The sequence below is a fragment of the Synchiropus splendidus genome, chromosome 4 (assembly GCF_027744825.2).
Source record: "Synchiropus splendidus isolate RoL2022-P1 chromosome 4, RoL_Sspl_1.0, whole genome shotgun sequence".
NCBI lineage: Eukaryota > Metazoa > Chordata > Actinopteri > Syngnathiformes > Callionymidae > Synchiropus > Synchiropus splendidus.
The window spans coordinates 14943411-14968405 of record NC_071337.1 but is presented as its reverse complement, the minus strand read 5'-3'; the positions used below and the strand labels follow the sequence as shown (position 1 = coordinate 14968405).

General features: G+C 41.2%; 3 protein-coding genes across 3 annotated transcripts; 2 read left to right on the top strand and 1 right to left on the bottom strand.

Moving 5' to 3' along the window:
* Positions 1–7146: 7146 nt before the first annotated feature.
* On the top strand, positions 7147–16406 carry LOC128758125 (diacylglycerol O-acyltransferase 1-like). Its single transcript, XM_053863965.1, has 17 exons — positions 7147–7581; positions 8256–8343; positions 10133–10173; positions 10371–10456; positions 10529–10581; positions 10657–10762; positions 10838–10966; positions 11211–11285; positions 12211–12314; positions 12392–12430; positions 12513–12554; positions 12630–12674; positions 12819–12931; positions 13880–13945; positions 14727–14814; positions 15070–15132; positions 15225–16406. The coding sequence occupies exons 1-17, from the start codon at positions 7310–7312 to the stop codon at positions 15378–15380; spliced, it is 1566 nt and encodes a 521-aa protein (XP_053719940.1). The 5' UTR covers positions 7147–7309; the 3' UTR covers positions 15381–16406.
* Positions 16407–17177: 771 nt separating this feature from the next.
* On the top strand, positions 17178–19999 carry LOC128758124 (kelch-like protein 10). The gene is made up of 5 exons (XM_053863964.1): positions 17178–17357; positions 17594–18077; positions 18152–18739; positions 18996–19145; positions 19272–19999. The coding sequence occupies exons 1-5, from the start codon at positions 17233–17235 to the stop codon at positions 19617–19619; spliced, it is 1695 nt and encodes a 564-aa protein (XP_053719939.1). The 5' UTR covers positions 17178–17232; the 3' UTR covers positions 19620–19999.
* A 1488-nt stretch (positions 20000–21487) lies between these two features.
* LOC128757587 (kelch-like protein 10) lies at positions 21488–24627 on the bottom strand. Its single transcript, XM_053863002.1, has 5 exons — positions 24479–24627; positions 23793–24276; positions 22989–23606; positions 22600–22749; positions 21488–22227 (listed from the first exon to the last, which is right to left on the bottom strand). The coding sequence occupies exons 1-5, from the start codon at positions 24598–24600 to the stop codon at positions 21874–21876; spliced, it is 1728 nt and encodes a 575-aa protein (XP_053718977.1). The 5' UTR covers positions 24601–24627; the 3' UTR covers positions 21488–21873.
* Between the last annotated feature and the right edge of the window lie 368 nt (positions 24628–24995).

Genomic DNA, 24995 nt, shown 5'->3' with positions numbered 1-24995 from the left:
AGGGTCAAGATTGAATGAATTGTTGAACACACACTGAACGCATCAATCATCTGGCAATATTTCAAGTTAACACGTCCTCTGTCAGACGGATCACCCCCTCTCCTCCAACACTTTCCCGTGTCATTAGCGGCCGGCTCCCATCCTTTTTTAGACCTCCATCACCAAATCATATTAGGAATAACAGTATCCCTTCTCACCCAGCTTACAGAGTGCTGACTGAAATGGAGAGTTATTGATCGGACAGACAAGAGAGGCCTGACAGAAAGAAGCATCTGCTTGCAAGTAGATGTTGAGTTCCCCCTGCAGGGTTTTACATCAAGGAAAACAGTGGTGAAGTGTAATTACAGATTAGTGGTGTTTGAAGGGGAGGCAACATGTGTATTATTGTATGTTAGCGGGAGCCTAAGCCCAGTTTTCTGACCAGAGTGGTGCGGCACTATTGAGGAAGGTTGAATAACAAAGTGGCATTGGTGACATGAGCGACAGTGGATTGATGCAGCGGTGCTTGAGAGGAGCAACTTGCTATCTGTACTGAGCAACGGACAAGCTGCAGCACAGCACAAGATCAAGCAGCTCAAATTTCTCACTTCATCCTGAAGAAGAATGTCAGGACAGTGTTGCTCAATGGCAACAATTACCGTCAGAGCTATGGAAGTAGATCATGTGGTAATGGAAGAGAGTGCCCTGGCTTGATATGTTGAGTTTTCTTTTAGCGTTCGATAGCATTCCTCTATACCATGAGCCCTTGCCATTGTGATGATAGTAAAAAGGTCATGCCATGTTTATAGAGAGGTTACCTTGGGCAAGGCATCTTGGTTTTCGTGGCTACCATGAGGGCTTCAGTCTGTCCTGCTGAAGAAAGAGCTGAGCCAAAAGGCGTCGCTATGAGTTCAGGTTGCTACTCTTACCCTTGGCCAAGAGCTTGGATAGAATGAAGAGAAAAAGCTCAGAGTTAGGAAGTACTTTATATTGAGGTCTCATCTAATAAAGCATTATTAATACAATCATAAGATGTATAATACATTGATAAGGCATCATAAATAGTGTTATGAACAGCTATAATCACGGATGAAAACTTCAAAGTTTTACTAAGTAGGTAGTTAGTAAGTAATATAAGGTGCAATATTTCGGTCTCATCTATAATAATATTTAGTGTGGTTAGGTTAAAGGTTGGGTTAGAGCAGACCTGAGCAAAGTGTGGCCCGGGGGCCATATGTGGCCCTTTGCCTGTGTTATTGCGGCCCTCATGGGGTCAGACTAAAACTATACAACTGACAAGTTGTCATTTTCTGTCATTTCTTTTTATCCTGTTTCCGTTTTAACCCGTACTGATTCAACAGTGAACACAGCGGATTCGTGACAAAATTTCCGTTTCTTCTTTTTGTTTGTCATTTTAGAGTTTTCCTCAAAATTTGTTGAAAGAAATTTCAAAATATATTTTGAAATAAATTGCCTTTTTATTCATTTAAGATGCATGTAAAATGATTTATTATTAATATCCTTGCTCCATGTGTTATGGTTAATTTTGTCTTCGTAACTTCAGATTTTGTCCCGCAAGTTTCGTAGTCATTGCCGCCTTTCTTTGGACATGATGACCCCTCACAACAGTCACAGTTTATAATGTGGCCCTTTAGGAAAGTTAACTGCCCACCTCTGGGTTAGAGTGATGGATAGGGGTTCTTGACTCTTAAGTAAGTAAAGCTATACCTTGTCATAGGTTGCCATACATTATTATGAACATTCATGCCAGCTTCTATAAAACCAAATAAATGCACTATGATGTGTCTTCCTCCTGAGAGATACACTGTGAGGTTAGGTACTCCAGATGCAGCTGCAGGTGCAGTGTTAGGGCGGGGTATAGCTGTACATTAGATCCTGACCTTCTTCTAACTAGTCATGTTGAGATCCGAAATTTCCAAATACAGGACGGACTGTCTTTTATCTAGGGCTTTGATGAGCAACTGACCTCTTCCCCTGTCTCCCCAGATTATGTTGGAGACTACATGAGCCCAACATCAACTTTCGAGGACGTGGTAGGAAGTGAAACGTCAGTCATCTCCAAAGTGCCCTCCCCAAGCCATCCTTCTCTCATCTACGATCAAATGGACAACTCATACGCCGGCATCCACAGCGACATCCACGGTGACTCGGACCAGCCAGACAGCCCGTGGTCGGAGGTGTCGTCATCCACCAGCGGGTACATCAACGGGGATGCGGCCGTTAGCGATGGCTACACAGTGGACGCCTTCTTCATCATGGATGGCAGATCACGACGAAAAGCTTCAGGGAAACCCTTATCTCAGAGGCACATCTGCAGCGAGTGCGGCAAAACCTACGCCACCTCCTCCAACCTGAGCCGACACAAACAGACTCACCGAAGCATCGACAGCAAAATGGCTAAGAAGTGCCCGACATGCGGGAAGGTCTACGTTTCCATGCCCGCCATGGCCATGCACCTGCTGACTCATGACCTCAAGCACAAGTGTGAGGTCTGTGGCAAGGCCTTCAGCCGCCCCTGGTTGCTCCAGGGTCACATGCGCTCACACACGGGGGAGAAGCCGTTTGGGTGTGCGCACTGCGGGAAAGCATTTGCAGACCGATCGAACCTCCGGGCACACATGCAAACGCACTCTGCCTTTAAACACTACAAGTGCAAGCGCTGTGACAAGACCTTCGCTCTCAAGAGTTACCTCAACAAGCACTATGAGTCAGCATGCTTCAAAGGGGGGTTTTCTCCTGTGGGCTCACTGGGGGAGTAATACAGGTTCAAGCTTCCTTTTAGTTACTCGTCCAAGACACGTGTACTTTTTAATGGTTCCCTGGCGAGGACTTTTTGAAGAGTGAATAGTTTTTCATACTGATAACGAACAACCAAATAATGAGACGAAACAAGGTTTTATTAAAGAAATTGACAAAACAAAATTAAAAAAAAAAAGAAATTATTATATTTTGTAAAATAACTAAACAAACAAGAATACACATCAATAATTCTAATGTGCAACTCAAACGGATATTGAACAAATGTATTCAAAAATAAGAAAAGAATGATTTTCATCTCAATAATTGCTAAATAACTCGGATAGCAAAGGTAGTCCTCAACTAAAGTGCCATGTCCTGTTGGGAGGAGACTATGGTGCAAACCCAGGAGCAGGTGGAGAGAACACAAGCCAGAACGTGTCAGCTTGAGCTGGTTGATATGCCCATCAAAAGTTTGTCAAAAATAATGAAATGGATGGAGTCCAAAAGTCTCCCGACTCCTGCTGAGACTGTGCGTGTGAAGATAAATAAAGCACATGGCATCCAGCCCGTCACTTATGCTGATACTTATATCTATTTCTGCCCATTTCTTTTTTGTTTGTCCAAAAAGAGTGAAGCCCAGTTCCTCTATTGTTTATCTCTCACGCCTCCTGGTGGGAAGTCAGGGGTTTATCTATTCAACTTTAACCTGTCAGTTAATGACAAATTATTCCATTTGGAATGAATGATAGGATAATTTCATAGACAAATCATCTGCACCTTAGAGTATTAAGCAGATTTTGGAATAAATTAGAACAGACTTTTGAAAGGACTGCTTCATTTCCAGGTTATTTGGGGTGTTTCAAAGGTTTTCTATTTAAACACTTATTTATTTTTCATGACAACCATGGCATTAAAATGTCACATTCTCCCCTTAAAGGTGAAACCTTTAACTCATCTTTTATCCTTCCATTAAGTATTTATTACGGTTCATTAATTTAATGTATTGAATATTTATTTGGACTTAGCATTTTACTATTATTTGATTTCAAGGCTGATAATTGATCGCACTTTTTTTGTATTCGACGCAATGATTTGCCGAATGTAGAAACTGTTTTTCATCGAGTCTATATAGCTATTCTGATGCAGCAATAATAGGTGAAACTTGTGAAGCACTAAAAGTCCTATCTGCTGGCCACATCACAACAATAGCGAGAACAACCACGACAAGAACAACGATAGTGATGACAATAAAATCAGGGAAAACCGTGCAGTGTTGAACACCGTTGGCTGGGTTTTAGATGCTGTATTATTGGGGGCCTTCCTTTCTACTGAGTACGCTGGTTTTGTAAATATTCAAGTCCATTATGCATGAGGGGCCGGGATTGATACTTTTGTACACTGATGCACTGCTCGCTTGGAATTCTTAACTGTTGTAGTCCTTAGAGTGAAGTTAGGCGCTCGGTGCTGAGTCACTGACAACATGAAACCAGAGGGTGTTTTTGTGAATATAGTGACGATATAGTGAATATTCAACCATAGGACTGTGTTGAATTGTTTTAACCTGTAGTTGAAAATGTAGTTTAACACCATTTACTACAAGAGCCTATGCTATTGAGTTCCTCCTCCTCCTTAATATTTAGACACACATTCTTTCACAGAAGTGTGTAACTGATGGTTAACGCTTCCCATGTAACGACAGCACCCTCTAGTGTAGATTCTGCGCTCACATATTTTCTCATATGAAACTCTTAATACTTTCTCTTGGCTCGTTTTATAAAAGTTTCCCGGCACAACAAATACATGTTACTTACCATGAATGAGCACAATAACCAAGCTTTGATGGAAGTGTTGTCCTCTATAGTCACCTCCTAGTGTTATTCCTCTGAGCACTTATTTATTCCACAATAGCACAATAAAGGAGATTAGTTTCATGTAGACAAATTCCTTGTATGTAGAACAACCTCGTTTTTTTTATATAACAATAAGTGCATAAAGTGTTTTACAGTTACATGCACTAAATATGAACCTATATTTTGCTTCTAATAACAGTATACTTGTGAGACTACTGAACACAACCTTTGTAATATAAGATCTGATGTGACATCATTTGAAGATTTGTCTGAAACTTGTAATGTACTTCTACTCTGGATTTTTCTTTTTCGCCAGCCGCCAGCGGCATTTTCAAAACAATGTAAAGCACAGTAATAACACTGGATGACTTTATTCATCCTCAATAAACTCAGTTGAAACTTTTTTGTTGACCTTTCTTTGAGGACCATTCAATTCACCTTAAAAAAAATAAAATCCCAAAAAGTATATAACCACAATTTTCTTGTACAATCAATGTTTTACAGCTGGCATGATCTGCAACGTTCCATGTCCTAGTGTCACGACTAGCATCTCTAGTCTCACAGTTCCTGGAGGGAAAACAATATTATGGTAAGAAGTTTATGCCTAAATTACAGGTGTATCTCTATCTTGATCATGAGTGGGAGGCGAGTCCATATTGGTGACATTTTGCCTCACTTACAGTTTATTGGCAATTTAACGTTGACCAAGCCCATTTTACTGACTCAGCTGTCTTTGCCAAGTAAGTGGGGGCTGGGGACGAACTACACAGTGAGTCAGTGAGACTTCTGGGAAATATTGCTGGTTGATTTCGCAATATAGATTTCTAAAGTGCTTTTGCTGTGTCTCTTGGGAGTGTTAGAGTTTCAGAAATCTTTCTTTCGTTCTGCTCTGTTCATGGTTCTATAACATATTTGGAAATAAATGTATTGCCTGTTCTATTGACCCATGGTATTTTAGATTCCTCTGACTCTCAGTACGTTGCTGTACGTTCCCCTGGTCCTCTCTGTGCTGCCTCTTCTTCCCTCCATTTTCCTCCCACTGTCCAAATACACTACCGGTCAAAGGTTTTAGAACACCCCAATTTTACGTTGATGAGTCAACAGTTTAGAATACATTTTGTTTTTTTCATGTCATTTCATGTCTGAGTGCAATGAGACATTAAATGGCATAATTTTCAGTAAAAACACTGGAAAAAATGGGGTGTTCTAAAACTTAAAAATAAATAAATAATCAAACGCAGTATAAACAGAAAAATGAATCATGACAAAAAAAAAGAAATATACTTAAATACTTAAAATATACTAAATTAATTAAAATAAAATAAAACAAAGGCCAAGAATGAACATTGACTCCAGTTTTTCTTCACAAGAAAATTAAATTCATTAATCATTACTATCTGAAGAACATTCCCAACATCCTTTACACACACAATGGCACTGAATGTCTCTGAGAAACTCTGTCCATCTCCATTTCAGCCACAAGTCTAACAGAAGTGTTGAAATGTTGAAATTCTAATTTCAGTCTGCCAACAAATGACCTACTTTCAAAAGCAGGCAAAGGGGAAAGCGCCGTGTTAATTCCTCTGGCCCTCTGACACTGTTGATCCATTTCATTTTCCGGACCAACGTCATTGTTTGGAATCAAAACACTGCTCTTGGTTGGCTTCACTCATATCATTCACACTTGCACTTCGAGTCACCTCAAGGCTCTTCTTCAGGTACGATGTTATTGTCCATCAACACACCACCAAGTGCCACAACATATATTTTCACTGCTGTGCAAACTGTACACAAAAGGAATTCTTAAAGCTTTGCCAGCATTCTGGCGCATGTTGAAGATGTCACATGTTCAGTCATACAAAATGTTCTCTCAATGTTCCCAGTTACCATTTCACTGCAGTGGCTCCCTTTCCACTGTAGAATAGACTTTTAGAATAGAGATTTACTGATGACTTTTAAAGCCCATCTTGGGCTGACGCTTGAACACAGTGCAGAAATAGCAAGCATCAATAAATCAATTAAACAGTCAAATGGTGACATGTGAGCCATCCAGGATCCTCGGCTAGGTCCTCGCTGGTTGCTTTGTCCTGCAGGGAAGACTCTGAAAAAATGTTTTTTTTTAAATAATTTATAGAAAAAAGTGAGAAAATACTTTCACAAAAATGACTTTTACAGACTTGCTTCACTGTGACGTCACCAGGCTCTAGCTTTTTCTGTAATTTCCCATTTTCCTGTTCCATCGTCTTTTTCTACAAAATGATATCTTTACATATACGCACGTTAATACCTGTACACGCGCATCCATAGGTATGTACATGCGAATATGCCAATATATGTGTGAGACGTTATTATAATTACTATTATTATTATTACTACTACTATTAAAAAGCTGTAACATAAAACCATTTAGATCTTCTAGACTTGAGGTCTTCCTTGAATTAAAATAGCATATTTAGCAATATCGAACCGCACACATATGAGTGTAGATGGCAACCCGGAAGCAATATGACTTAGAAAGGGGGATTTCTGACAAGGATACAAACCTGGCAACGCAAAGACGACGAGCGTACCTTGAGCTTACCATGGTGAGTCGACTGTTGCCAGCTGTGTCACGACCTCCGACAGCACGCGCACTCCGCCGCCTCTACACCCGGTGCTGATCCGTGACATTTGATTCCGGAATGTGTGAGAGATAAATCTGCGTGCGTGCCGCAGTGGAAATGAGCGACGGCTCCGACATGACAGGGCCGGCGGGAGCCCGCCAGAGGAGGGCGACCATACCCGGCTTGAAGCAGCAAACCAACGGCAGCAAGCCCAACAGTGCTGCTCCGAAACCGCCGCACTGTGCCGTGAAACAGAAAGTAGATGACGTTCCCAAATGCGATATTCGCAATGAGAAAGAGGCCAAGGACGCCGGAATAATGAAGCACCCAAAGCAGAGCACCAGGAGAAAGCAGAAGAACGTGAAGGATGAGGGGAGCGAGGACCTAAGGTACCCTGCTCACTCCTTCTTATTTATTTCCTGAAAAAAGCTCATGACAAAGTCTAATAAATAGCACATAATAATAGCACATTTTTCTCTTATGAACATTACCTTAGGGTATTAATAGTTTCCACTTACTTCCAATGACAAAACGTGTGAGACAAGTATTTAAAATGTAAAGCATTTAACGATACAAATGTAACAAGTAGTAGTATTTATTAAGGGCTTTTACAGTCGAGCCATTCTAAACTTCCTTATCACTAATAACAATCGTCCGTTCAATGATTTCCTTCGCCCCACCTTTCTAGGGCGAGAGGCGGGGTAAACCATGTAGTAGTCCTCACCAGGAAATATCTACATCTAGGTTTTTAAATCCAAGCATAATTGAGTAAGAATAGTAAATTCTACACACCACTTTAGGGATGCATTGCATTCATTTTACTGGACTGGAAGTGATCATATGGGATTTAAAAACTTAAGCAGCAGAACACATCATATATTCCTCCTAAAAATGTGATTCAGAAACACCAAATAAAGCAAAAGTAACTCTGCATACTCAGCCTCGTCCCTCCAAACAGCTGCTGCAGTAGCACTGATAAATGTATAAAGTGAAATATTCTATTTATATTTCACAATGACTCTCGAAATATACAAAAACAATAACAGTTTTTTTTCCCTTTAAGCTGCCATGTCCTGCAGGAGTCTCTCCTCAGCTCTGCAAGTGGATACAGTAACTACAGAGGAATCCTTAACTGGTGTGTTGTTATGCTGGTGAGTGATCTGAAACATATCTAGCCATCCATCCGTCTGTCCGTCAGACGTCTTCCTGCATCCGTCCCATGGCCTCCACCCAACTAATACCTTGATTCGCGCCAAAGAAAGGTAGTGCAGGGATGTTTGTATGGGATGATTGAGTGTCACCATTTGGCTTCTTTTGTTTGTATTTTCACTTCAGTTCTGACATCTAAATGCTGCGGTCAGTCAGACGTGCAAAGTCAGCTACATTTATTCTCTGATTATTTTCATCCCAAATCTTGCTGTCTCTCCTCCACAAAGACAAAGAGATGTGTAACAAAGATGTGTACAAAAACTACAACAGCTAAAAGATTAATGCCAGATACAGGGATTTGGAATTTAAACCCTCAGATGATACAGGAATGTGATTAGATTATATTAGATGTCCTTTATTGAGAAAATATTATTTAGCAGACTACAGTTTCTTTGGAATTTAATATTGTAAATCCTGCCATTTTTCTGGATTTATTTAAAGTCACATGCTATACACTTGTGTTCCGATTTGGTTTGCTGTGAAATACTGGCTTATTGTTTTCGGTTGCTTTTGTCATGGTAAGAAAAAACCTAGTGCGGAGTAAGCATTAAGTTGCACAGATGATAGGTAATCTGACCAGTGTAAAATGAAGCTACTATTGTCTCATTTTCATCTGTAATCGATTTAACATGTTTGAGCAGAGGAACAAAACATGCCAAACCTTTTTATCTCACAGCAGCCGTTATCTTTGCTCGAGTGAGTCATGCCCTTTGCATCTCACCAGCAGCAATATCTCTCACCCTGCGCAACTTTGAACTTACTTCAGTTGAATGTGAATTTTATCTCTGAGACATTCAGATAACATGAGAGGTGGACTTTAGACCTCAAGCTGCAATAACGTCTTTCCTCTATTGCTTTTAAGTAGCAAAAGTAAGTAGCAAAGTCTGTTTGATGGTGGAAAGTGGAGCGTGTTCACCGGGGCAATAAGTCATGCTGAGGTTATTTATATTTGAAAAGTGAATTGGACTCAGCTAAAGCAAGTACAGGACGGTGAGGGTCAAAGGTCTGTTTTTAAGTCGTATTGGAAAATAACTTTGACGCTGTCTTCCAGGTGAATCAATCAATGAGAGCGCTCACTGGAATTTGAAGAACTTATTTGGGTCATGTTGATGTGGTTTGTTACGCACGAGTTATAACTAGCCTGGACATAAAGGCGTGTTTATAATGCAATGATGTGAGACTGCTGACTTCTGCCAATGCACTCAGTGTTTGTGGATTCATTTTTTTCATGCTCACTGCATGATCCATTTCATGGTCCATTTCATGGTCCATTTCAGGGTCCATTTCAGGGTCCATTTAGACCTGACAAAAAAGACAGGAGAGGATAGGAATAGATAGGAAATTATTTTAAAAGAGGAGTCTCAACTTGGGGTGTTTTCAGCAGGTCACAGGTCCTCTCCTGGGCAAAAAGAAAAATCTGCTTCGATCTAGTCATTAATTTGTTTTAAAATCTATTTCTTGATTTGGGTCATTCCTTGTCATCTCGGTGTGATGATGGGTCCCAGAACCACTGTACTAGAGTCTGTAGCTCATGTAGGAAAGTTTGGAGATAAAAATTTAGCAATCCAGAGTCAAGAAAGACAAAGAATGTAAGTGATGGAGATACCAGGTAAAAGGAGAGTAGGAGGAAAAACAATGAAGTTGATAATGAATGAGACAGGTGTGCAAAAATGTATAACTAAATAAGATTTTAGGTGACTTTTAAAATTCCCTTTCTTTGCCAACATGCAGGTGCTGAGCAATGCACGCCTATTTTTGGAGAACATCATAAAGTGAGTACACATTTTATTGTAACACCCTAAATCCTCTGAAAGAAATAGATATCCTTCTAGCACATGAAATCACATGTAACATTTTCCTGTGGAACTGAAATCGCAAGAAGCCAAATTGTTCATGTGAAAAGTCACTTTTGGACATGCCGGTCCATTTAAACGCTGCTTATTTGTTTGCATTTTGTCTCTTTCTTCAGGTACGGCATTCTGGTCGACCCTATCCAAGTAGTGTCTCTATTTCTGAAAGACCCGTACAGCTGGCCGTCTGCCTGCCTCATTATTGGTACGTGGTCCTCAAGCAAAAGTAGACCGTGATGTTTGCCCTGCTGTAGTTAATGCAGCTTTTCTTTTTCAGTGTCAAATGTGTTCATCTTAATAACTTTGTACACAGAGAGACGACTCTCGATGGTGAGTCCTGTCCTCGACTGAAAGTCATTTTCGCTCAAAATACTAAGTGATGCGTCATTGTGTCGTCCTCTTAAGGGCTCCATTCCAGAATCCACGGGACTGATTCTTAACGTTTTTAATCTGTTGGCGGTGCTGGTTTTTCCTTCTGTGACTGTGCTGACTCTGTCTTCAATAACTCCAGGTATGTAAATAAACCCTGCAAAGTTAAGATATGAGGCTTATAATTTTTCCCTCTGTGTGTGTGTGTGTGTGTCAGTGGGAAGTGTCATCTCTTTAGGGATCTACACAGTTCTGTTTCTTAAGCTGTATTCGTACCAAGATACCAACAAGATGCTTCGAGAGCTCCGACATGCAAAAGCCAAAAAACTGACCCGATCAAACTCATGTGAGTCCTTTTCAGTATTTTCTCTGGCTGCACATCACGAATGGCACAAGTGTGTGGATTTTTCACCAGTGTTTGATTGGTTTTAACCAGTTTTGTTTCACAAATATGGCAGCATCTTCCCTGGAGTACTTTCAGTTACATTGTTGTTAAGAAACAAGCCCTTGCCGTCCTGTTAGATTTGTGTTCAGTTAGTAATATTGCTTTTAAAAATCAGAGCTCACTTGCATCTGTGGTTTTTTTGTAGGTCCCTCTGTTGCTCAGCCAAATGGTTCAGCAAGTCACATGAACGTCTCTTACCCTGGAAATCTCACCCACAGAGGTAAAACTATCTCACCCATTTACCGTATCAACACGATTGCCATGGGAGTGGTACTCTGTCTTTATGTGGACCACCGTCCAGGGTGTCCCCCTGCTACACTGATGGTTGAGGATTTCATTCATTATCAACACATGCAGGTCTTCCACTGCGCTGGCGCCTCAGCGAAACACCGTGGTGGTGAAAATAGTTGGATATTGGACGGACACCTGCTCCGGCGTCCGCGTCCCCATTAGAGTTCACTGATCATGGACACGTTCTCTCAGGCAGCGCTAATGCTACAACCAGGCATCAGTTAGGGAGCATCAACAAATTCTAAAACTCTCAAAGTGTTAGTGAAGTAATGGCAATGGAAAACAACCATTTTAGGAGAGAGTATTGTGAAAAGCTTTTTCATCACACAAGACAAAGGACTGACAGTTTGTATAATGATTTTGAGAAAAGAATATCAGTAAATGACCATTTATTCACATTAATTCTAACATTTCTTCAATAGCATCTAGGAAATGTGTCCAGACTGGTCAATAGTTCAAGTCAACTGTGAAGAGACATGAGATACTGCAGACAGACGGCTCAATTTAACCCCTAAATAAAGCTGGCAGAACAGTCTGTCAGACACCAGCGGCTTCTACCAGATACGTTAAACATTGAATTTCTCATCTCTACAGTTAGTAGTTAGTTAATTATTATATTTAAACATAAGCAAATAATGATGTCGGTGACAAACTCCACTCATAACTTTCATCATATAACAGTTTCAAGAGAGACTGTAGTGTCCAACACATGGAATAGAATGAAAATGTATTTATCATGATTATTGTTATCGCCAAAATTGCAACAATTTTTTTTGTCCATATCGCCCATTCCTCATGTGAATCGATAATAATCACCTCACAACCCCTGCACTCCCTACTATGTTTTGCTTCAGACATGTACTACTTCATCTTCGCCCCGACTCTCTGCTACCAGCTCAACTTTCCACGGTCTCCCAGAATCCGCAAGAGGTTTCTGATGAGGAGGCTTTTCGAAATGGTGACTGCACATCCCCAAACACACTGCGATTTATGTTCTTTGTCAATGTCTTTATTAACTCTCATCTTTGCATTCAGGTCTTCTTGATGCAGCTTTTAGTGGGTTTAATACAGCAGGTAATTGAACCTTCATCATTATTAAAAAAAAAAAACAGAACAAAACAAAAAAGCAATGTTTTAACTTGTCTGCTTATTTCAGTGGATGGTGCCAACCATCCAGAACTCCATGAAACCGTTTCAGGTATTTGTTATCAGATTATGTCTTTACTCTCCAGTGTCGATGTCTATTCAGTGCCATGTACCATGTGTGTTACAGCAAATGGATTTTTCAAGGATGGTGGAGCGTCTTCTGAAGCTTGCTGTAGGTTTTCAAACTGACTCTGACAAGCCGCGATATGGTTACTCAACATTTATTTGAATTAAAGATCACAGTACAGTTGATTGTTTTTGTTTTACACCCATGTACCACCACACTTGTTAGGCCTGAATCTTTCTCTGCTCTCAGGTCCCAAACCATCTGATCTGGTTGATTTTCTTCTACTGGTTCTTCCACTCCACAATGAACTTTATTGCGGAGCTGTTGCAATTTGGAGACCGGGAGTTCTACCGAGACTGGTGGTGAGTGCTCAGGTCGTCTGTTCAGTCTGCACTGTATGTGGTGGAGTAAGAGCTACTAACTCACTACTCATGTAGTTCAACGGAAATTGAGCTAATTACTAAAATACTTTTTTTTTACCTTGAGTAAAATATATTATTTCTTGTTTCAATATCATGCCATTACATCATCTTCACAGTTGTTAGTCTGCTAATTATGTTACTTAATAGTTACGTTGCTTTTAATCATATTAATTTCCCTTTTTGATTTGAAGATTTCTTCAGTAGTTTGTTTAAGTTTGCATTTTGCAATTTCCCCCCACATTTGTGTTGAAAAAGAAAGTTACCTCTGAATGTTTTGCGTTCGTCAGCCAACTATATATCTTAGCACATCAGTGTTTTATTTGTTATACCCTACTTTCAGAATTAATTTCCACTTCCTGTTTGTTTTACTATTTTTTCTTTCTTTCCTCTGTTTAAAAAAATCTATATACTCGGGCTGTGTCTTCAAGAGATGAATTTCAGTCAAGTAATCACAGACAAAAATAATGAGTCAGTCAGATAACAAAGAACACATTCGTCTCATAAAAGCTTTCTTCAGTGCAAGGATTCCAGGGTCGCCATATTATAGTGATGTCATAACCAAAACCTCCATGAAGGGGTGAAATTGTGGCGCTTAAGTTTAAAAATCCTTCAGGATAGCGCCACAAAAATATTGTTCTGTCCACTTTATGCAGCAAAGAGCACTTCCACCTGCTGTTAAAGCACGTGTGTCCAGTTTAAACATCCTAAGATTAGAGTGACAGCCACTTTGGGAATTTGACACCCATAATATTCCCCATCTCCCTGTTTCTGGCCCCTACAAGGTGGTCGTTGTGGAACATGTGTGAGTTACACAAAGAAAATAAGAATGTGTAACCTGTGAAATGATAATGAAATTTTAAATAAGATTTCCATCCTCATGTTTTTCAGGAACTCTGAAACTGTGACGTATTTTTGGGCAAACTGGAACATCCCAGTGCATAAATGGTGCCTCAGGTAAGAGCAGTAACTTATGAATCAGTTTGTGTTATACATGTATATGACAAATGAAAAACGTCGCCCGTCGTCTGATTTTCATGACACTTGCCAAACAAAAGATTTAGATGTTTATTTTCATAAATAAATTATGGTGATTACAGGTTAAAAAACAGTTTATCACAGGGAAAGCTCATGTATGAAAGTTTTGAGTGAAACTACAAACTGTACTGAACAGAAGAAACTGCACAAGATGCTGAAAACAAAGAAGAAGGTAATAATGAATTTGTGCCAACAGTTTTAACATCTACTTGATGTGACAAATGCAGCATCATCATGAACTGGTACTCTGTGCAGTCCTGTCCTCAAATTAAGACACACTAAGGGTAGTGAGATATGGGAGCAATAAATAAAGAAATTAATGACAAGAATTATTGAAGAGTTGAGAGAAGTGAGCAACATTGAACATTGGTGAATGAAGGCTGAGAAACACTGCTCTAGTGGGTGGAGCAACTGTGTATTTGGTTTGTTTCTAATTGACTTATTTGTACAGAAATAAATAAAGTCAAAACTGAGGGGTGTGGCAATGTCCCTCACATGTGTTTTTTGGTTGTCACTTCTGACCAGGAGTCCTGTGAACTTCCAGTCTGCCTGTTTTTCGTCTCTTACTTGTCTCAACGTTGTCACCAAACATTCCCACCCAGTGTACTAGCAACCATTGAGAAACAACCACTGTTTAAATATTTGAAGAACAAGTTGTATACACCTTTTGAGATATGTGATGTTTGTCTTTGTTTTCCAGACACTTTTATAGACCAATGCTCAAGAAAGGAATCAACAAATTTTGGGCTCAATGTGCTGTCTTCTTTTTGTCTGCTTTCTTCCACGAGGTAAATAACCACTGATATAAATAAGTGTTTGCTAGTGCACTCAAGCCTTAAGGTTGTGGTGCAAAATGAAGTAGTAGTTGGAGACCAGGTACTCTCTTCGAGAAGTGAGTTTTTAGGGCAAAAAGCAGGTTGACATCTTAAAACATACCTGTGTGTTTTAGTGAAAACCTTCATCCCCTGAGTCACATAAGTGCGTAGTTCATGGTTTTAGGAGTTGAATATGTTACTGACATTCTAACTCTCTGTCACGCCCAGTATTTGGTCAGTGTTCCTCTGCGGATGTTCAGACTCTGGGCCTTCATGGGTATGATGCTGCAGGTCAGTGACCCTTGTTTCTTTAAATGTGTCTGACAGGTTTGTGAAAACCTTCGACACATTTGATCTAACTAAGTCCAATGAAACGTCTACAGGTTCCCCTGGCCTGGTTCGTGAGTCGCTACTTGTACGGTAACTACGGCAACGCTATGGTGTGGATGTCGCTCATCATCGGCCAGCCAGTCGCTGTGTTGATGTACGTCCATGACTACTATGTTATTCACTATGGTACGGCCACCGGACACTCCTGACCACATGCTGGAGAATGTTGAAAATGACTTGTTTTAGACTCTCACACACCAGTAACAATCTTTGAGGCTTGCAACATTGTGCTATTCATCACCAAAGTTGGTTTTGTGTCCAAGTTTGGGAAGCTCAGTGCAAGATTAAAAAAAATTGGCTAAATGCGCAATAGTACCCGCATTGTATACCATGATGGATATTTTTTTAATATTAAGGAGATGTTTGTACAAAACATTATAAGTAATGAATGGAGGGTGGAAAAAAACGAGCTCAGTACTGCCACCTTTGTGAAGCAAAAATGTCGTGTTCATTTTTAGTGAAAGTATATGAAGGATTTATGTGTTAAATGTATCAAAGCATCATATCTGTTGAGTTAAGGATGAGGTTTGTACAGTACAATACACATACTGTATCACGTTTTCCTATGTCACCTTTGTACTCTGATGTCTCCGGCCTGCTCGCTGAACTTATTGGCTCATAGGACGATAACATTGTCTTTATGTCGTTCAACATAAGTAAAGGGTTCCTTTATTTTTGCACAATATGCTGTCATTTCAGTGCTATAGTTAAGTATAGTAAAGTACTAACATATAATGATTATGAAGTCTGAGCCATCTATATTTTATGGGCCTACGCTAAGGTGTAGTGATTAAATGGCAATACAAATAGACAAAATGGAATAATTCCATGTGAATATACAAAGATTATTGGTTTAATTTTTTTCACTGTTGTTGTTGTTGCCCACTGTGTTATTATTATATATGACATACAATTCAAGATAAAATATAGACTTTCGGTCTATGTCAGACGGTCTTTTTATCCTGAAATTATTGCTGACCAGAGTGAGGTGTTTGCTCTGATGACAAAGTGCAATTATGGATTGTGAGATATTTGCATTTGAACAAGGATGTGGGTGTAGCATTCCATTTCAATTATGCATTAAGAATTGGCAATCGCTTGAGTTGCTTTTTGAAATCCTTGTTGATTCAAGGCTGAACCAATGAATGTACTTGCTCTTGGATGCATGATGTTAAATAAAGATGAATATTTTTCTATGATTGAATGATGCATCACATCTGTTTTCAATAAACCTGAGTGAAAAAAAACAAAACATCACCACTGTCAAGACATGGCATAGACGTATGTTGTATGTTAAAGAGTGACAGAAAATAAGAACAGTCTACATTCCAGAGAAGAATGGTTCTTCAAAAGAAGTATCCTACTGCACAACCTGTGTTGATCATTCTCCCTAGTTATGACTTTCTTCATGTCCTCACGTACCACGTCCATTAACTCTATTGGCTGGCTGTCTTCCTCTTCTTTTATTTCTCTGCTTCTTGTCTTTGTGACTACTACTGTATCCAAACATATATCAACATATATTTTGCCTTTTTAGTCTTCAGCATTGAAATGATATTTCATAAAGAGGCTGGCGTTTCTTTGCAAAGCAAGACTAGCAGCTCAGGACCCATACTGGTGACTTCTACTTCTACTTTTCTTTAGGATTTCAACAGCAGCCTGCATTTTCCCCAAATGACTGTCCTTGCCCTTTATCCAAAATCCAAAAAGGACAACAGTCATTGACATTCCTGGAGGATGGCAATGTCAGGTCTTCACTTGGAAGAAACCTGACCAAAGGGGACTCTGGAATGTGACTGACTCATAGGCAACATCAAAGTACTCGCCGCGCAACATCATAGCTTGCGACGATGTCATAAAAAACCTTGAACGCACGCTGACTTTTGCAAAATTATAAAAGACTCCACAAGTGTGTGGGAGAAAGATGAAACATGAGGTGGCATTGTTTAACCCAGAGTTGAGGATACTTTTTGAATCTGTCACAAATGCAAATTATCGCTCATGTCAAGTTCATTGTACAATGAGTATCGTCAACAGAGAGTGTTTTGTGACGCTGTTATCAGAGTCAATAACGTGGAGTTCCCTGTACACAAGATTGTCCTCTGTAACTGCAGTCCCTACTTCCGGTACGTGGTTTTGCCCATGCCCACTATATTAATAATGTTATCTTGAACAAGGTAAAAATTCAGCCAAAACACTGTAACCAACCTTCTTAAGTCGGATCAAACACTAATGTTTATCCGTCTGCGTTGGTCATGACGCTGCTACTGTATGTCTAGCCTTGTATGGTTATCGGTATATTGATTTAAGATTTTAGCAAACTGTAAACTAACCTTATTATGTCTTTTATTCTTGCTCCTAGATCTCTGTTTGAACGCTGGTCTGTCACAGGACATGATGAGTTTGTCATCAATGGCCTGTGTCCAGAATCCATGCAGTGCATTGTGGAGTTTGCCTACACTGGCTATGTTCCTGTGTCCAAAGACAACGTGCAGACACTGCTGCGAGCAGCCGATTATGTCAGCATAGCTGAGATCAAGGATTCCTGCTACAAGTTCCTGGCAGACCATCTCTGTGTGGAGAACTGCATCGGGGTCTGGAAACTGACTAAGTCCTTGCAGTCCTCTGAGATCCAGCAGAAATCCTTCGACTTCATTCTGGCTCACTTTGAGGAGCTGCCGTCTTGCGAGGAGTTCACACAGCTGACCCTCCAGGAACTTTCACAAATCCTGGTGAGAGATGACCTCAACATCAGGGAGGAGAGCGCCGCCTTTCAGGCCGCAGTTCACTGGGTCTCGCTAGATCCTGAACAGCGAAGGAAACATATCACAGAACTGTTGTGTAAAGTGAGTCATTCAATTCCTCAGTTTCAGACAAATACTTTCTCTTTTGGTGATCGACTTTGGCCTCCGTTCCACAGGTCCGTCTAAGCTTGTTAACGCCGGATTACATCAGAACCAAAGTGGCCACAAATGAGTTTGTGAAAAATGACATTTCTTGCTTCAATTTGGTGACGCAAATGATTTCAAGCGAGCCAAGAATACAAAGCTTTATCGACTACCCCCGGCTTCCCACCTCGATCCTGTTGGCGATCGGGGGGATGAACAACGGAAATGCAACAAACAGAATTGAGGCGTATGATGTCCGTGACAACCGCTGGGTCACGCTGTCCACCACTCTGCAGTATCCCTGCGCAAATCATGGAGTTGTGTTCCTTGATGGCTCCATCTACTGTATCGGGGGTGTCAACGGAGAGGAGTTCCTCAACAGCGTGCGAAGGTTTGACCTCAGAAGCAACACCTGGCATGAAGTGGCACCGATGCATCGGCGCCGTTCTCATGTCAGCGTTACCGTGCTTAATGGATACATCTACGCTTTGGGAGGCTCCAACTCCAACATCCGTCTCAGGACTGCGGAGTGCTACAAACCAGAGGAAAACCAGTGGGGCTTTATCGCTCACATGTGTCATATCAGGAGCCATGCGAGCTGTGCAGCTTTAAATAACAAGGTGGGTGAAAGTGTTTTGGAGCTCAGCGTTGTGTTGTGTTGTTCTGTATGAAGATTGTTTGTTCTCGACTTGTATGGCTTTCACTTGGACATCCCGGTTTCCAACCAGTGCGAAAACCTGGTTAGTTGTTGACACAGAATTCTAAGGACTTGGTGGAGTTACACGGATGGCGACATGTTGAAGATTTATTATTAACTCTACCAAAATACATTCTGAAGTCATAATTTACCGAAAATATCCACACTTCTCTCACCAGATTTACATATGTGGTGGATACAATGGAGCTAATAGCCTGCGAACAGCCGAGTGCTACAACCCCGAGACCAACCAGTGGACAATGATCAGCCCCATGCTCTGTCGCCGCAGTGGCATCGGCGTAGTTGTTTATAGAAACCGCATCTATGCAGTAAGTAGCACTCCACAAATGTACCTGTTCAACCTATCGCACGCGCTGGCGTATAATTTTATACATATTTTTGTGCTTGTTGAAGTTTATGTTTCTAATGCCTATAACCCTCGGCTCCTCCTGTAGGTGGGAGGCTTCAACGGCCAGCGATATCTCTGCAGTGCCGAGGTCTACCACCCTGGTAGCAACTCCTGGACGTTTGTGTCCTCCATGCATACGCCCCGAACTAACTTTGGCTTAGCCGTAGTTGAGGAACACCTTATTTCTGTGGGCGGTTACAATGGCCGAAAAGCCATATCTGAGGTGGAATACTACGATGCAAAATTAAACCTGTGGAATAAGGCCTCTAACATGGGCCTGGTCCGACGGGCGCTAAGCTGCTGTGTGGTGTCTGGCTTTCCAAACATGGCCATGAGTCTCTTTCCACGAGAGTCCCAGCTCATTGAAAGTGTGATGGAAGTGGATGACCTATAGACTTTTCATTCTCATGTTAACCAAGCTACTGGAATGCCAAAGAGTATAGACATTGTATCCTGGTCAACTACACCTGTAACCAGTCCTGAAAAGTGAATGTGTTCAGACAAATGTTCCCAACTGTATAACTAAAGGTAATATGCACATGTGAGACATGCATATATCCTTTCACCGGTGCTATGGCTGTCAGATATTGGCACTGAAAGGTATGTGTACTAATGGCAGGCCGTGTCCCACCTAGTCCAACTTCAAAAATACCTCTGATAATACCATCATTTATGACACCACGGTGGAGAAATAGTATCCACTTAGACACTTCTGGGTATTGCATCACCTAAAATGTGTACAAAACTGAATATTTAAAATTCAATAAAGAGCAATTAAAACATCTTTTCATGGAACTGTCAAAACTTAAAAATAGATGGGTATTTTCTTGTCCTTTAAAATACATCGGAATTGAAAACTGGTGTTGAAATGTATGAGACACATCGAGAATCTTTCAATGGATTGTGTTTTACATGAAATAAGACGCAAGCAACCAACATTTCATTTCTCATTGTTCTTAGGGCTTGACGCCCCCCTCACAACAGTCATAGTATATAATGCGGCCCATAGGGGAAGTGAATTGCCCACCCCTGACTCACACGCCTGCAGTGCTGGATCTGAAGGCCTTTCATGCAACCTGGCTACGCAAGCTAACTGGATTCTGACTGGACAAAAACTCTAACCTAAAAACAACACTGGAGGGAGGATACAGTATATATACAGTATATTTCAGGGCAACTTTTATCATATTTATGATCATGATTTCTGGTTATGCCTTGCCAGCAGAGAGGGGCTGACGGCCCACCACTTATGTATACTGATTATAAAGGCAACATCTGTAATACAAAAAATGTATTTCACACCCAAACTACAAAGAGGCCTCCCCTTCCAAGTTATCTCCCATGGAGTATCATCTAAGAGAGATATACCTGTACATTGCCTCAGTTTTTGGTCATGAAGCAATGAGCACAGGGCAACAAACTTCCGGTCGGGTTGGGGAAAACTAAAACAAAAAATATGAACAGGTTTTCTGATCAAGCTTGTAATGAACCGTAGATCTCATATTTGATGTCTGTGCATTTGAAAGATACATAAGTTACACAACAAACATAGTCAAAATTTAAATGATTATTTATCATTTAAATTGAGGTACAGCATATGTGTGATCCAGTGGACCAGAAAATAACTGCCCCATAAACTTCGATACATTTTTTTTCCAACCTTAGGTCTCATGGACCGACTGGAAGGGGCGAAGACTAAGACTCCCTATCGGAATTGCTGCAGCAACTGTATGGAGGCGAGACAATGTCACACACGTAAATGGCGCAAAGGGTTAAAAGAAGGATGTGCACGCCTGGAGGATGAGCCAGATGTTGGCCAGATTCATTCATTTGAAGGGGTCTTAAGTTTGCAGTTCCGGTTTGAAATACGTTTTTTTGTGAAACTGGACCTTTTCTGTCAGCGCTCGTATACATGTGCTCCAGTTATTATTTATACAATAATACAAAAGCATTTATTAAACACTTTAGAATGCACTTCCTGCAATTCAAGTGCTTTACAAAACAGTGAAAAATATTTTACCTGACCACAAAGGTGGACAGCTAGGCCTTCAGTTACTGAGAAGGAAATGTTATTTCATAAATGGAAGCCTAAAAAGTGAGGTTTTTTGCAGGGATTTAAAGGAGAGGACAGCCCCTCAAGACCATTGTGTGGAGTTCTCTTGTGGGTCTCCTTCCAATTTTGTTTTAATGTATTTCTATATCAATACAAATATAAATATCTATATAAACTTGCCGTGTAGTTGCAATTTACTAAAACCCTGGTGTCAACATATAACAGCCAGAGACATACATGGTATGTAAGAATCATTTTAATAGTTTGGCCTCAAGTTTTTAAGATGTCACTCATGTTCTCCATTGCCCTCAGTTCCTTTTCAGTGGTTAGTGGCAACGGAGATACATGTTTCACTGCCACAGCTCCCAGTTCTCTCTTCTCCAGGGTCAGCACCTGCATTCTTCTTTGACACCTCATTCTCCCTGGGACCCTGTCTACAGACCCCCAGGCAGCAATTGGACGCTCAATAAAAAGTCATAAAAAACCAAGTCAACTACAAATCGATTCAAGTTCATCCAATGATCAGACGATAGAAGAGAAAACCAGTCGGCAGAATGGATGGTCTCAGTGCCTCACTCCAGGGAGAGAAAATATATCAGTCTAGGTCTTCCAGGTCCATTCTTTCACCCAGAGCCGGTAGGCTGTAGCGAGGTACCACGAACTCTGACATGTTAGAAAGCCCATAAACAACACAGCAGTTCAGAGCACTCCGATCGATGTCTATGTTACAGGCCGCAGACCACACGTCTGTTGTTGCATCGTAGTACTCAACGTCGCTGGAAACGGAGGTACCGTTGAATCCCCCGACAACAAAGAGACGATCTTCAAGCACCTCGATGCCGAAGTTACTGCGAGGGGTCAACATAGGGGATATGGCATGCCAAGAATCTGTCTGTGGGTTGTAGGCCTCAGCAGTACGAAGACGATTTTGACCGTTGTAGCCTCCAACCTGTGAGAAGAAACGCTTCACTTAGCCTGTATTCTGGATTGTTTCCGTTGACAATCATTACTCATCTCTCCAGCTTTTTACCCTCACTACAAATACAAACCAGTCTGTCCATCACTATACTGCTGCTCTCTGTGACAGTATAGTATCAAACAATCTATACGACACTCGTGTGTACTATATGACCCATGCAGTACCATCTCCTCTACACTATACATGCTGTATTATGATCCGATTTTATTAACCTTAGCTTGGATGGAAATGTATTGTTTCCATTCTGGCATTAATTGCCGTTGTCGGAAAGTCTTTTCAAACCATAACTGAAAATAATACTGTAGCAAAACTGATGGTGCGCTGTGATAAGTGTGCTCTTACTGCGTAGAGGGAGTTTGCATAAGCGAAGACTCCAAGACCACTGCGGAGACTTGTCATGTTGCTAATCATCGTCCATTGGTTTGTTTCAGGATTGTAACACTCTGCTGTTTGCAGGCAGTTAACTCCGTTGAATCCACCACAAATATAAATCTGAGGACAAAAGACAAGTTTGTAAGTTGGTGGCGGCACTGCTGAATGACCGATACTGCAGGCTTTTGAACAAACAAAAAAATAAAAGTCAAATCGTCTTATGTATAAGTGAAACTAATATTATTAAATAAACGACAACACTAACAAAGCTCAAACCTTCAAGTATCAAATATGATGTGCTTCGAGTTTATAAGGTTATTATTCGCACAATTGTTTGATGACTTGTGTGCTTCACCCACCATGTTTCTAAAGGTGCTGCAGCTGGCGTCACTCCGGGGTTCATGCATGGGTGCGATGAGGTTCCACTGGTTTCTCTCAGTCCTGTAGTACTCCGCACTTCTGAGTCGCTGGTTTCCATTGTATCCTCCCAGGGCATAAATGTGTCCATTCAACACAGTGACACTCACGTAGCATCTGCGACAATGCATGGGTGAGATCTCGTCCCAGAGCTGAGTTCGCAGGTCGCATCTGTGCACTCGGTTGAAATATTCCTCTCCATTAAAGCCGCCGAGGCAGTACAAGAAGCCGTTCAGGAAGACGGCGCCGTGATACCCACATGCCAGCTCTAAAGATCCACTTAGGGTCCGCCAGCGGTCAACGCGGATGTCATAGGCCTCAATGGCTTTGGTTGCATCCCGTGTCACCCAGCCACCAGTTGCCAACAGCACACAGTTTGGCAGCCTAGGTCGAGCAACAAGGTTGTAGAACCCCGGCACGTTGAGTCTGTTGGTGATGATGTAAAGAATGATGTTGGTGGCGTGGTCCACAATGCTCAGGGAGTCTGAGCTGTTCTTCACCAAATTATTCTGGCAGACCTTCATCTTCATGTAGTCTATACTCAGCAGGGCGAGTCGGACCTTCGGACCAGAGAGAAAGAATATTTACATTACCTTCATAAGTCATGTGTAACTCAAGATAGAACTATAAATGGCCTACGACATAATTCTAAAGTCCCACTGAGCACTCAACACTGCATTTCCAGTAACACATTGCTACAGTTGAAGCCTCGGACACCTCTGTCCTGGAAGTTTTCTATGACTTACTTTCGATAAGAGAAGAGCGATGTGTCGACTTCTTGTTTCTGGCTCTCGAGAGATCCAGTGAATGACGGCCTCGAACACTGTGCTCTCCTCTTTGACATTGAGGTCGTCTCTCTCTAGAATGTTGGATAGCTCCTCCACAGTTAGCTGTGAAAACCCCTCGGTCAACACAACCTCCTCAAAGTGATCCAGGATGTACCAGTATGCCTTTTGCTGGAGTTCAAAAGAGTATATGGTGTTAGAGAGTTGCCACACACTGATGCAGTTCAGCAGACTAAGGCGCTCCCCCAAGAAAGTGCAGCAGATGTTGGCAATATTGATGACGTTGAAGTAATCGGCTGCTCGTAACAGGTCCCTCACGTTGTCCTCGGTCACGCAAACCGTCCCTGTGTATGCAAACTCAATGATGAGCTGCATGGTTTCAGAGGAGAGGCCTGAGATGTTGAACATTCTCCGTTCTCGGCTTGACCAGCGATTAAAAAGGACTCTGTGAGGCACAAGAAAAGAACGTAAATATGAATAAGCTTCAGGCAATAAATTGTAAGATACACAATAATACTTTGCTAAACATCAGTTTAACACATGTGGCTGCCAGTTGCAAACCTTCTAAATCGACTTGCCTACCAAAAGTGAATGACATTTTGTTGTGGCAAAACTACTCGTAACATTTTTTCAACACCAGATCTCACCGAAAGTAGGAGCTGCAGTTACACATGATATTCTTGTGAATTGGAAATTCAGCAGTGTCAACTTGAATAACTGCATCGCAAAAGTCTCCTTCCAAACGAAGTTCATTTAGCACTGAGGACATGTTGATTCATCCAATTTAACCCTGGGGACAAACCGACAATGCTGCATTATATGGTTGCTAATATACCTTAGCGGCTGCTGTGTCTTTGTTACATATTCCAGCTCTGACTTAGTTGAGTAATTTTATCCGTTCAACCACTAAAGATGAAACTTTTCTTTTACTCTTATTAACACTAAAATCGACTCGACATCTTTCTTTGATGCCTTCACTTTCTGCATAGTCATTCATGATTCCATCCCCACTGAGGAGAGGGAGCAGTGATGCTTTGTTTCACATGTTACCATGATGAATCGTGTAATCTGTGTCCTGACCATGGGTCAACTTGGACTCAGGGTTGATTGAACTAAACAGCTAACCCCCATTCTGACTGACATTGTCCTGGAATACACAGCACA

Coding starts and splice junctions, on each gene's coding strand:
- LOC128758125 (XM_053863965.1), top strand. CDS start 7,310: ATGAGCGACGGCTCCGACATGACAGGGCCGGCGGGAGCCCGCCAGAGG. Junction 12,315..12,391: donor TGAGGAGGCTTTTCGAAATG/GTGACTGCACAT, acceptor CTTTGCATTCAG/GTCTTCTTGATGCAGCTTTT. Junction 13,946..14,726: donor GTGCATAAATGGTGCCTCAG/GTAAGAGCAGTA, acceptor TTTGTTTTCCAG/ACACTTTTATAGACCAATGC.
- LOC128758124 (XM_053863964.1), top strand. CDS start 17,233: ATGTCAAGTTCATTGTACAATGAGTATCGTCAACAGAGAGTGTTTTGT. Junction 18,078..18,151: donor TCACAGAACTGTTGTGTAAA/GTGAGTCATTCA, acceptor TCCGTTCCACAG/GTCCGTCTAAGCTTGTTAAC. Junction 18,740..18,995: donor GTGCAGCTTTAAATAACAAG/GTGGGTGAAAGT, acceptor TTCTCTCACCAG/ATTTACATATGTGGTGGATA.
- LOC128757587 (XM_053863002.1), bottom strand. CDS start 24,600: ATGTCCTCAGTGCTAAATGAACTTCGTTTGGAAGGAGACTTTTGCGAT. Junction 23,607..23,792: donor TCGCTCTTCTCTTATCGAAA/GTAAGTCATAGA, acceptor TCTGGTCCGAAG/GTCCGACTCGCCCTGCTGAG. Junction 22,228..22,599: donor ATGCAAACTCCCTCTACGCA/GTAAGAGCACAC, acceptor TTCTTCTCACAG/GTTGGAGGCTACAACGGTCA.